A 13290-nucleotide genomic window follows, 5' to 3' on the forward strand; every position below is an offset into this window, starting at 1 on the left:
GCACTTTGATGTGTTATTTCTTCTAAACAGAAATAAATTGGGTCTAGAGCAACATTTTTAAGGTAAAATGATAGAAAAAAAAATTTCATTTCACATTGCTTTAGTTCCTGTGAAGGCCACATTCACACGAGCACTGTTCCTGAGCGCTTTTTCTCAGGACTGTGAAAGCACCTGTGAAAAGCGCTGTTGTATAAGCAGGCTAAGGACAGTTCCACATTAGCGCTTTTTTCAGCAGTGATTAGCGCTGAAAAATAGAACATGAGGTTTTATTACAAAATAAAATCTGAAGGAAAAGCCGACACTTTTCAAGGCAGCATTAACTAAACGAGGCGCACACTCCAGCGGGAAAACGACGCGCTTGTCCCAAGCGCTAGGCTACTGTTTGATCCCCGTTAGAGGACTTTCACACTAGCGCTTTTCACGAGCACTTAGCACTCGGCAAAAGCGCTGCGCTTCTCCAGACGGAGAGCGCACCAGCTGTATTTAATGCCGCTGGCAAAAGCGCCTGCTTTTTCTGGGTTCTATTTTCCATCACTAATCGCCGCTGCCAAAGAGCACTGATTAGCAATGGAAAAAGCGCTCATGTGAACATGTGAAGTTAGCCTAAAGGGGGCTTTACACGCTACGATATCGTTAATGTTTTGTCGTCGGGTCAAGTTGTTAGTGACGCACATCCGGCGTCATTAACGATATCGCAGCGTGTGACACTGACCTGCGACCTTAAGCGACCTCAAAAATGGTGAAAATCGTTCACCATGGAGAGGTCGTCCCAAACTCAAAAATTGGTAAGGGTTGTTTATCCAGGTGTTTCATCGCTCATGCGGCAGCACACATCACTATGTGTGACACCGCAGGAGCGAGGAACGTCTCCTTACCTGCCGCCGGCCACAATGTGGAAGGAAGGAGGTGGGCGGGATGTTACATGGGTGGTGACGCCGCTGTGATGCCGAACGTCCCTCCCCCTTGAAGGAGGGATTGTTCGGCAGTCACAGCGACGCCGCCGACCAGGTAAGTATGTGTGACGCTGCCGTAGCGATAATGTTCGCTACGGCAGCGATCACAAACAATCGCATGCGCGACGGGGGCGGGTACTTACACGCTCGCTATCGCTACAAATTGCTAGCGATATCGCTACCGTGTAAAGCTCCCTTAAGGCCTCTCTCACACCATCGCTTTTGAGAGCGCTAAATCTCTGCGAAAAAGAAAGATTTTTAATATTGCTTCCTTTGGCCTTTTAAGCCCTAGCACTTAAAATTCCTTAGGGCATAAGCTATTTTCCAGTGCTGGAAAATAGCTCACATATTGCTATGACGCTCTGTTCACTAGCACTTTTTTGCACGCTTTTCATGGTTTTTCAGAGATCTCATGACCCTTTGCAAAGGGTCATAGCATATCTTGAAAATGCAGAGAAAAAGCGCGCTTGAGAAAGTGCGCGAAAAGTGCACAAACCGCGCAGGTAAAGCGCATGCTTTAAAACCATGCGATTTTGGCGCTTGTAAAGCACTTGCAATTAGCGCTGTTAAAAGCGCCAAAATGAAAGCCCCCTTAGGTCTCTTTCACACCAGCACTTTTGCAAGTTCTAATCACTGCGATTTTGAGAGCGGTGATTAGTGCTGAAAATTAGAACATGGGATTTTATAAAAAAAATTAAAAATTGAAAGGAAAAGCCGGCGCAAAAGTGCTCAATTTATGGGCGTTTTTATATAATAGAAAACAATGGAAAAAAAATGCGATGAGGCTATTTTCCAGTGCCAAGCGCTAGAAAATAGCCCATGTTCTTCAACGGGGCTGTGCTCACCGACGCTTTTCTGAACACTTTTTACAAGCGCTTTGCTGGGCGTAACATGGGCGCTTTTCATAGCGCTTTTCCAGACATGGGCTACAAGTGTCGCATTTCCTTTGTTAAGCCACTCATGAACAACAGACAATGCCAGAAGCCACTCACCTTTATAGACCCTCATATATGCAGCCAACCCATGTAAATGTGGTGCCCCTGAGTGTCAGGGTACTACATCAACCCTGGATTCCTGGAAGGCCAGTGCTGGTAAAACACTACAAACACACCCATCCACGCCCTTTTCCCCACACTGGGTGACAAGCTAGAGCTGGAACTGAAGGATGGCCACCTATTGGTCGGGACTCATGCAATCCACTAGTTAGAAACCAGGGAGGAGGAGGGGCTAGTCAGTGGAGTGGACGGACATCTTGGGAGACAGTGAGAAGTCAACCATATATGACTACCATATATGATGCTGGAATCTTCCTTCTTACCTTTATTACCCTGGGCCTCCTGATGATCCGATGACGGGCGGGGAAACGTGATGAGGCCATGCACATAGCATCAGCGTGAGGGAAGTACCTTTATTTTTGATCATGTATATTAACATGCTCTGAGCTTATTGTGGCAACAGGTGTTAGAGCATATGTACCCAATTAGTTATTTTCTAAGGTATTGTTCTTATATGATTTACAGTGGATTATTATAATTCCTGTTAGATGTGATATCATTAGGTACAGTATTAATTATTGATTGATAGGGTTTTCTAGGGAGAGTAAGGTATAGCCGACGAGGAACGGAGGCGCCCAGCTACGTTAGGGTGTCATACCCTCCGTTGATAGGCAGAGCCAGACACAGTGACATATTAGGGTCAAAGGAGTGTAGATGTGTATATTGGATTATTAATCTTTATACCTTTTGACTTCTGTCTATATGATTTATGGATTCGGCTAGCCCTATTCTATGTCACCTCCCCATTATTTATTGATTTATTGTTTGAGTTTTTGGGTTTATTCACCTGGGCAATTTTAATATTATTTAATAAAACCGATTTTTAAAGGGATTTGTATTGTACACTTGTAAAGATAGTGAGAAGTCAGTCAGAAGTCCGTGCACAGACAGAAAGGAATAGCCCGGACCGCTGCCCCAGAGGGGCTCAAGGGTGAGCAGCATGACTAGGAGGAATGCTAGGCCATCGGGTTAATAAAGGGGTAAATGTAAAGTATAATTTAGTCGTACAGGAAAGCTGTGAGTGGAACTAAAGGGGCAGCTAGGATTAAGAGTTAGTTTGATTGGTCAGGGGGTGGTGCTAGAGAGGGTCGTATATATATAGGTCAGGCCAGGGGTGAGGGTGAGCATTCTTACCTGGACGGCGTTCTGAATCATTCCTACCTGGACGGCAGCTTGATTCGTTGGATCCTGAAGATGGAAGGCCTCATGGCACAGATGAGGATAGTGGAGCAGCGCGGCCAGCAGTGGATGGAGGAGCAGCTGCAGCGATGATCCGGTGACGGCGACGGCGGTGAAGATGGGACCCCTCTGCCTCCGAAGTGGCAGCGTCGATTGCGACCTCCTGAGTGCCTCAGCTCGGAGATGACAACAAGGAACCGGCAGCAGAGGAAGAGCCAATCGGCAGACCCACGGCAGAGATGGATCCAGAAGACGGGACATCGCGGGGCGTAAGCCAGAAGTCAGGACGCAGGCAGAAAAGAAGCGGGGCGGTGAATGATGTGGCCGGCCTTCCCTCTACTTCCGGATCCCAGCGCTCAGTGGTGACGCGCGTGTCGCATCCGCATGACCCGGCGCGGTCATCTGGCACGGCGCGGTCATCTGACTCGGCGCGGTCACCTGACCCAACTCAGTCACTTGACCCGGCACACTCACCTGACCCCGCGCACTCACCTGGCCCGTTGCACTTGCCTGGCTCGGCGCGCTCACGTGACCCAGCGCGGTCACGTGGAGCGTCACGGTCACGTGGAGCGGCGCGGTCACATGGGGCGGCGGCGCGGTCATGTGCTTCTGAACCAGTGTCACCTGACCCGGAAATGGCAGCGCAGAACCTGGCAGCAGCTTTAGGGGGATGAGAAGGATTAGGGCGGCTTCCCAAAAAGCGGCGTGCGGTGCCTATGCAGGAGTATAGGGCTCAGGTGGCAGCAGCAGTGACATCAAGAAGGCGGCCCAGATCAGCGGGGTCAGGCCGACGAGGGAGGAGATCAGAGGACGACATGGCGGCATCGGAATCAAGAATATCGTGTGGGGATGCCGTCCGGCAGGCCTCAGGCAGGAGTAATACAAGAAAATCGGCTTATGGAGCGTCGGGGACGGCACCGCAGGCAAACGTTTTTGCGGGCGGATTGGGTCATAGGTCGAGCCTACCGGACGGTGGGCTCCCTGGACCAGAATCCAGTGAGGAGGACAACATTGTGGAGGACAACGGCGCAGAGGATGACATCTCGGGTGATATCGATGACGACGACGAACCGGCTGGAACGTGACGAGGAGGACATGTGACGGCTGTTTCGGGACCCTCTCGGAGTTTGGCAGTTGGTTTGGCAGTTGGTGGTGAGTCTGGTGGTATGAGTGGCGTGCAGAGTTTGAATGTGGTTTCTGGCGGTATGGGCGGTTTGCTCGCTGGCCCGAGTGGTGGGCAGGGTATGAATGTGGTGCCTGGTGACGGCAGTTTGGCATCCGAATTGTTAAGTATAGTTAGGGGTTTATTCACCCACGTGGGGAGCCCTGGCATGGTTTGGCAGGGGGCGTCTGGCATGATGGTTCAGGATAGTTTGGGCACTACAGCAGGTGTGGTAGACAGTGGGAGTGGTGTTAGTGTGTCGGTTGTGGCGGCTCCAGTTACTTCAGCAGCGGCTACGGTAGATGCAGTCCGTTTGGACGACAAGGCGAAAGGGGAGGTGAAGGTATGCTTTGATGGGCCGTTGGGGGGGCATTTGAAACAAGAGGTTAGGGAGAAAATATGGAAAGACGAATATGTGGAAATATTTTCTTTGCTTCCTTTGGACAAGTTTAACCTTGATCGGGTTAAACCGGATGAGAGTAAAAAAGATGATGAAGAGCGGCAGCGTTATCGCCTTATTCCGCGCATGTTTCAGAATTGGTTGCAAGCGTTTGTGATATTGGCCAGTGTGGTAGTGGAGAAGGCTCCGGATAAGTGTTCGGCGCTTTTTTGTTACTTGGACTCCATAAGTGAGGCGTATAGAACTTACGGGGGGACTGCTTGGCTACAATATGATGAGCAGTTTCGTCAGAGAAAGGCGGTTAGGCCCAGCCTACGGTGGGATCACAAAGAAATTAGCTTGTGGATGCGGTTGATGGCTGCGCCGAAGCCGGCCTCGCAGTCCTTTTCATGGAGTTCCGGCGGGGGATCTTTTGGCGCCTCGTTGGGGCCCAAGAAAGGTGTTTGTTGGCAGTTCAACGAAAAAGACTGCCGTTTTGGATCCACCTGCCGGTTTAAGCACGAGTGTTCGGGCTGTGGCGGCACACACAGTTAACTCAAGTGCTTTAGGAAAGGAAAAGGGAAGGCCGCAGAGCCTTCGTCAAAAAGGAAATACCCGGGTGAGGGTAGATCGGATGGTGCCGTTCCTAAGTAGATATCCAGATCGGGTGGCGGCAGAGTTGTTGCATGAAGGTTTCAGTGTCGGTTTTAAAATACCGTCAGTTGTTGTGCCTGGCGAGATTGGTTTGAAGAATTTGCAGTCGACTCGGTTACATGGGGAGATTGTTTCAGAAAAGTTGCGGAAGGAGGTGGAATTAGGACGGATGGCGGGGCCATTTGATGCCCCCCCATTGCCTGACTTTGTGGTGTCCACGTTGGGTTTGGTTCCAAAAAAGGAAACTAATAAGTTTCGTCTGATCCACCATTTGTCCTATCCTACTGGTATGTCGGTGAATGACGGGATTGATCCTGAGCTGGTATCAGTATCGTATGTTCGTTTTGATAGGGCGGTAGAATGGCTGAGGAAGTTGGGCCGGGGTTCACTTTTAGCAAAAACGGATGTGGAGGCCGCCTTCTGCCTTTTACCTGTGCACCCAGAAAGTTTTCACCTTCTGGGGTGTTTGTGTGAGAACAAGTTTTATGTAGATTGTTGTTTGCCTATGGGCTGTTCGATTTATTGTTCTTATTTTGAGAAGTTTAGTTGTTTTTTGGAGTGGGTAATTAAGCAGGAGGCGGGTTTGGATTCAGTTTTGCATTACTTGGATGACTTTTTGTACATGGGGCCTGCTGGATCTCAGCAGTGCTCCCTTTTGCTTAGGACAGTGGAGCAGGTTGCTCGCCGCTTTGGCGTTCCGTTGGCACCTGAAAAGACTGAAGGTCCAGTTACGGTTTTGAAATTCTTGGGAATTGAGTTATATACGGTTGCTATGGAGTGCCGTTTGCCGGAGGACAAGTTGTTGGATTTGAGGAATGGTGTTCAAAGGGCTTTGGAGGCTAAAAAAAATCATTTGCGGGATTTACAGTCCCTATTGGGGAAGTTGAATTTCGCTTGTAGGATTTTGCCTATGGGAAGAGTTTTTCCCGTTGTTTGGCCCAAGCCACTGCAGGGGTGTCGCATCCTTTACATTTCATATGTTTGAAGGTTGAGCACAAGGCGGACTTGAGAGTGTGGTCCCGTTTTTTACAGTTGTATAACGGGAGGTCATTATGGATTCGGGAAGTGGTGTCAAATGATGAGTTGGTCCTTTATACGGACGCAGCGGGGTCTAGTGGCTTTGGGGCATACTTTGGGGGGAGATGGTGTGTTGGCAAGTGGCCTGATTCTTGGCAGGTTTCCGGTTTAACTAAGAATTTGGCTTTGTTGGAGCTTTTTCCTATTGTTGTGGCTATAGAGGTTTGGGGTCAATGTTTGAGAGACAGAAAGGTGCGTTTCATGTGTGACAACCTGGGGGAAGTTCAGTGTGTCAATAAGCTGACAGCGGATTCTCCTCCAGTTGTGGATCTTTTGCGGCATATGGTGTTGAAATGTCTGAAGCTTAATTTGTGGATCTGTGCTGTACATGTGCTGGGGGTTCTGAATTCTGTGGCTGACGCTTTATCTCGCTTCCAGTGGGACCGTTTTTGATTGCTGGCGCCGGACGCGGAGCAGCAGGAGACCGTGTGGCCTGTTTGGTTGTAGGACCTAGTTTGCGGCCAGCCTGGGAATTGATCAAAAAGTCGGTAGCACACAGTACTTGGCGAAGTTATACTGCAGCGTGGAATCATTGGCTTGAGTTGGTTGACGAGGTTGGGGGTGAGGTACCTGAAAGTGACAGGGTTTATTTAGTATTATTCATGATGGGCAGAGCGAGGGAAGAAGGTTGGGCATGGTCGGCGGTTGCTGGCAGGCTGGCTGGAATGGCTTTCTTTTTTAAATTGCTGGGTTGGAAGGACGTCACTAAAGATTTCATGGTGCGTCAGGCGTTGAAGGGCTACCAAAAGACAAGGGTGAGTCAGGACCTTAGGCGCCCGGTGTCTTTTGAACTGCTGGGTGATTTGCTTTCGGTATTGCATCGGGTGTGTTTTTCGGTGCGGTGCGGTGTTGTTTGAAAAGGTCCAAGAAGGATCAACTGGGTAGAGGTCGCGTGGTGGAACTGTGGTGTGTACCGGGTTTAGTGGAGTGCCCCGTCAGACAGGTGTCATTTTTGGAGATGAGGGGAACCCACACAGGGTCCTTTTTGTCTCATCAAGACAGGTCAGCCTTGTCCAGTTACCAGTTTCTCTGCATATTTCGGAAGTGCCTGCAGTGTTGCGGTCTCAATGAGACAGAGTTTGCGTCTCGTTCCTTTCGGATTGGGGCGGCGACTCAGGCGGCTCGTTGGGGCCTGAGCGAGCAGGCTGTCCGTAAGATTGGACGCTGGGAATCGGCTAGGTATAGATCTTATGTGCGGCTGGCCCTGTTGTAAGATGTTCAGGGGTGGGGGAGGTCTAGGGTGGTTTTTTGCTTGGTCTTCATTACCCTTTTACTTCCCTATGTTCTCCACCTTCCCGCCCTTCTGTAGATCACTTTTATTTCGCAGGTTTACCATTGTTGGTATGGGTGCTCGGTCACTCGTATGTCTACTGGGGTGCTTTTCGTGCAGGCGTCAGACATAATGGCCGTCAGTTGGGGGTCCCCAGAGAGAAGGTGACGGTGCGATGGATCGGAGTTAGAGGCATGCTGTGGAGCGAAGTTTTGCCTACCTGGCGCTATCATTCGGAGTTGGATAGACCACCGGATATCTTAGTGCTGCACGCGGGTGGGAATGACTTGAGTCTTCGGGCGTCTAGGGATCTCATTCAAGACATAGAATGTGACTGCCTTTGGGTCTTGTCATCCCACCCGGGTCTAGTGATTGTGTGGTCTGACATAGTTGCGCGGCGGGTATGGCGGTGGGCCAGATTGGTTGAGGGAGTAAATAGAGCGCGAGTTAAAGTTAATCGTGAAATTGGGCATTTTGATTCTCGCGTGGGGGGTGTCGCGGTTAGGCACCCAGATTTGGAATCTTCATCCGCTGAATTTTTGCGTCGGGACAGTGTCCATTTGAATTCGGTCGGCATTGATATGTGGGCCTTGAGGCTTATGGATGGGTTAGAGAAGGCGTTGGTATTGTGGGAGGACTCGCGCGCACAAGGGATCATGCGCGGTGGCGGAAAGGAAGGGGGTGTCTGAAGGTGGGGGTTTGCACAGAAGGGTGGACAGAACCCAGTGCAAGAGCGGGTTACCTCTAGTAGTGCAAGTGTTTGGTGAAAAGGGTCCTTGCTGGGTTGAGTCTCAGTGGGACATGGTGTGGGCAACATCTGGCCAGGTGCTCTTGAGTCGGTGTGGTGCGGCTGAGGGCAGGAGTTGGGCCGATGTTGCAATGAACAGTTTTGTCAACCTTCAGTTACCCCCCCCCCTCCTTTTTTGGGTGTTCTTTAATGAAGATTTGAAATATTATATTGTTTATGCTTTGTTATTAATAAATGGGTCTGTTGTGGGGGGCGTGGCCTAGATCAGTATGTGAGTGGAAGCAGATCCTGTAGCTCCTGCCAAGCATCTAGGAAATCCCTAGGGAAGAAACCCAAAAAAACACTCTCAAGTCACAGGCTGCAGCTGGACGACCCTCTGACCCCCCCTGACCTGATTGCAGTGCTTACTGGCACAGATATGACAAGGAGGGGGCCGAAAAAGTTGGTGGGAGAAGTGGAGAAGCAGAATCAAGATGGTGCCATGGGCAGCATGGAGCAGAGAAAAGATAATGGTGCAGACGCTGAGGGGATCAGAAGACAGGCTGCAACACGGCTGGAGCGTTTTGCCAGGCAGGAGAGCAGTGGCCATCGCAGGGAGACAGTGAGAGGTGAGCTGCAGATGAATATGGGACTTGCAGACAGCATGGTGCTGACAGGCTGTGGAGTCGGTAAGCCAAACCTTCGACTCCGACTCCGACTCCGACTCCTCAAATTCTCTGGCTCCGACTCCGACTCCGGCTCCGACTCCGACTCCGGCTCCGACTCCGGCTCCTACATATATTGCTTAGTTAGGTGAAAAATTTATTGTAGTACATGAATATGTGTATGTGAACATCAGACATTTAATAATTTTTATGATACGATAATCAAGATATTTGGATAGAACATAAAATATATTTATTGGAATACAACTTTAGAACACAAAAAACTGTAATAAATTGTAAATATGTAATACACTATGTAATATACAGTAGATTACATATATATCTTGTGTGTGTATATACACTGTGTGTATATATATATATATATATATATATATATATATATATATATATATATATATTACATATTTACAATTTATTAGTTTTTTGTGTTCTAAAGTTGTATTCCAATAAATATTTTATGTTCTATCCAAATATCTTGATTATTGTATCATAAAAACAATTAAATGTCTGATGTTCACATTGTACTACAATAAATTTTTCACTTAAATATAAGCATTATACTAAATGTTATTATTTAGTAAAATATTCAGCACATTCTGCATTGCACTACTGTCCCCAATTTATTATATATTTTAGGAGTCGGAGTCGGTGCATTTTATACCGACTCCGACTCCGACTCCGACTCCACCAAAATGAGCTCCGACTCCGACTCCGACTCCACGACTCCGACTCCGACTCCACAGCCCTGGTGCTGAGTGAAGGAGGGGGGAGGGGTGAGAGCAGCAAGGGGGCTCAGGCCTGCATGGCAGAGACAAATCCCAGATCTCAGGCAGCACAGCTAGGGGAGCTGACAGGCACACCGAATATCCCTGAAGAGCCCACACTGAGAGACATCCTCACAGCAGTAATGCTATGCAGAGCATCTATTACTGAGGTGACCCAGCAGTTGGGGAGCCTCAGAGAAGACATGGCATCCATGTTGCACAAGCTTCATGAAGTGAAAGAGAGAACAGGAGAAGTTGAGCAGAGAGTCAGTATCATGGAGGACAGCATGGCAGGATCTGACAGAGACGGGCAGCGTGCAGCACAGCAAATAGCACCACTCCTAGCAAAAACGGATGACCTTGAAAATAGATCAAGGCGTAACAACCTGAGATTAATTGGCGTCCCAGAGAAAGTGGAAGGTACATCCCCAACTGAATTTTTTGAGGAATGGCTGAAAAGTAAAATTGGATCTGAGCATCTCACCCCTCTATATGCGGTGGAAAGAGCCCATAGGGTTCCCACCCGCCCCCTCCCTCCTGGACACCCACCGCGACCTGTCCTGGCCAAAATACTGCATAAGGGTATGTGCGCACTAGGCGTTTTTTTCACGCTGCGTTTTTATGTGCGTTTTTGTCTCAAAAAACGCAACCGCGGCTAAAAAACGCGACAAAAACGCATGCGTTTTTGCCGCGATTTGGTGCGTTTTTTGCTGCGTTTTTGCTCACTGCGTTTTTAATCAGTGCACAATGCCATTAAAGATTGTTGATGAAAAAAAAAAAAAAAAAAAGGTCTGATGTCATTTCCTTCTTCAAAATGTTCATTGTATGCAGGAGAGCAGACAGACAGCTGAAGAACTAGTGTATGCAGGAGAGCAGACAGCAGCTGGAGAACTATAAGGCTCAGCATCCTCCATCCAGGACTGTATGCAGTTTTTTGCCCAAAAAGAAAAAAAAAAATGACATGGGCTTCGCCATATTTTTGTATGCTAGCCGGGTACAGCAGGCAGGTACGGGCTGCCCCCAACCCCCAGCTGCCTATTTGTACCCGGCTGGGAACCAAAAATATAGAGAAGCCCTTTTTTTTAATTATTTCATGAATTTCATGAAATAATTAAAAAAAAAAAAAAATGACGTGAGCTTCGCCTAATTTTTGAGTCCAGCCGGGTACAACTAGGCAGCTGGGGATTGGAATCCACAGTGCAGGGTGCCCAAGCTTTCTGGGCACCCCCACTGCGAATTGCAGTCCGCAGCCACCCCAGAAAATGGCGCTTTCATAGAAGCGCCATCTTCTGGCGCTGTATCCAACTCTTCTAGCTGCCCTGATGCCGGGTGGCTAGCTAGGTAATAATGGAGTTAGGGCTAGCTGTATATTATCAGCTATCCCTAAGCCCGAAATTCATGGTGTCACGCCAATATTAGACATGGCCACCATGAATTTCTAGTAATGATAAAAAAAAAAAAACACAACACACAGAAAAATATTTTTATTAGAAATAAAACACAACACAATTAGTGACTCCATCTTTATTGAAAAAAAGAACCCCCCTCCGCAGTAATCCTGGGTCAAGGGTCCCGCGCCGTCCAATCCGGATCCAATATCATCTGATCGGTTTGCTGGAAGGCAGAGCGATCAGATGATGTGTCAGGATCAAGTGCCTGAATCCCATCACACATCAGCTGATTGTATAAAAGCCGGTTATACAATCAGCTGATGCATCAGTAGAAAAAAAAAAATAAAAAAAATAATACTCACTTATGTGCTGTGCTGATTACCGGCAGCTCCTGGAGCGATCGATTGGACAGGAGTCTGATCCCGTCCAATCGCTGCAGGAGCTGCCGGTAATCAGCTGATGAAGTCCCCTGACGGCAGGATCAGCTGATAGCCGGCTGGGCGCGAAAAAGCCGGCGAGACTACGATCAGCTGATGCGTCAGGTGACTGCATCAGGTGATCCACCGCCAGGTCCTGCAAGCAAGGTCCTGCCCCGGGGAGACTGCACACAGCCAGAGCGGCGGTACCGAGACAGGGGCTGGGAGCGGGCATGGCACCGGCACCCTGCAGACAGGTGAGTATATATGACATTTTTTTTTTTTCTACTGTTCACTTTGGTTTTCGCCGCTGCCTCCACCTCCCGCCCAGACATGGCGCAGCACGGAGCTGACATGGCACCGGGCGGGTTGTGGACGCAGCGGTGACGGTACCGGGAGGATTCATGCTTCTGTGTTTACCAACAGAAGGAATCCTCTTCCTGTACACGTCACTATACTGCCCACCTCCTGCGTTTATAGCTGCGTTTTTAGTCATAGAAACGCGGCTATATGCGTTTTTCATTGCGTTGTTGAACATCTCATTGAACTCAATGGGTGAAAAACGCAGTGAAAAACGCAGAAATAATTGACATGCTGCATTTTTGTGGTCACCACAAAAACGCAGCTACAAAAAAACGCTGTGTGAGGACAGCACTTCTGAAAACCCATAGACATTGCTGGGGAAGCAATGTCACTGCGTTTTCAGCACAAAAACGCGGTAAAAACGCCGCTAAAAACGCGGCAAAAACGCCTAGTGCGCACAAGGCCTTACAGAGACAGGGATAATATCATGAAGCATGCCAGAGGACACCTGGACTTGATCATCAATGGCTCCAAGATATCCATTTTTACAGACTACTCCATAGAAGTGCAAAAGCAAAGAGCCAAGTTCATTGACATCAAGAGAAGGCTGAGACAACTAAATCTGGTATACTCCATGATGTACCCGGCGCAACTGATAGTGGTAGCGGGAGGAACAGTGCACTTATTCCTGGATCCTAAGGAAGCGCTAAGATGGCTAGATGGCAATGAACAACGCTTGTAGGGGGAAGGTCATGAAGGGGAAGCTGGAGACTGACTTTTGGGGACACCCTACCTCTCATTGCATGCAGTGGTGTAGAGGAAGAATAATATGTTATGGTTGCCGGGGAGGAGTTCCTGTTTGAAAATGTAAAAAAAAATATATTTTTTTTGTTTACCCCGGCAATCTAAATTTAAATCTACATTTAATGGACTCTAGAGGAAAGGGGTCTGCAAACACCACTGAGGATGGGAGGAAATGAAATCCTGGCTAAGGAAAGGGACTTTGCAACTCATACTGGACTCGCAATGCATAAATACTGAATTAATTTTTATTCCCCCCCCCCCTCTTTTTTGTTTATCTTTTTCTCCCCTCTCTTTCCTCTTATTCTACCTTCTTTCTTCTTCTTATACTACTTTTCTCTTTCCCTCCTTTGTTTTACCCACTTCCCCTCCCCCTTTCTTTCTCCCTTTTTTTTCTGTTTCCCCTTCTTCTTTCCCATAACTTGCTTTCGTTCTTCCCCCTTAATATTAAAAAAAAAAAAAAAAAAAAAAAA

The 13290-nt window shown here is 48.3% G+C and overlaps 2 protein-coding genes across 2 annotated transcripts in view; one reads left to right on the top strand and one right to left on the bottom strand.

Annotated features, from left to right (window-relative positions):
- Nucleotides 1–13290, bottom strand: part of LOC142312920 (uncharacterized) — a 183777-nt gene that overhangs the window by 156994 nt on the left and 13493 nt on the right. The gene's annotated exons all lie outside the window — the stretch shown is intronic.
- LOC142312921 (uncharacterized) overlaps nt 5363–13290 on the top strand; it is a 77273-nt gene continuing 69345 nt past the window's right edge. Inside the window, exon 1 of the mRNA XM_075351910.1 lies at nt 5363–5704. Coding sequence (XP_075208025.1) covers nt 5363–5704 — 342 coding nt within the window. The remainder of the gene's footprint in view (nt 5705–13290) is intronic.

This window comes from Anomaloglossus baeobatrachus, chromosome 5 (genome assembly GCF_048569485.1).
Source record: "Anomaloglossus baeobatrachus isolate aAnoBae1 chromosome 5, aAnoBae1.hap1, whole genome shotgun sequence".
Lineage (NCBI taxonomy): Eukaryota > Metazoa > Chordata > Amphibia > Anura > Aromobatidae > Anomaloglossus > Anomaloglossus baeobatrachus.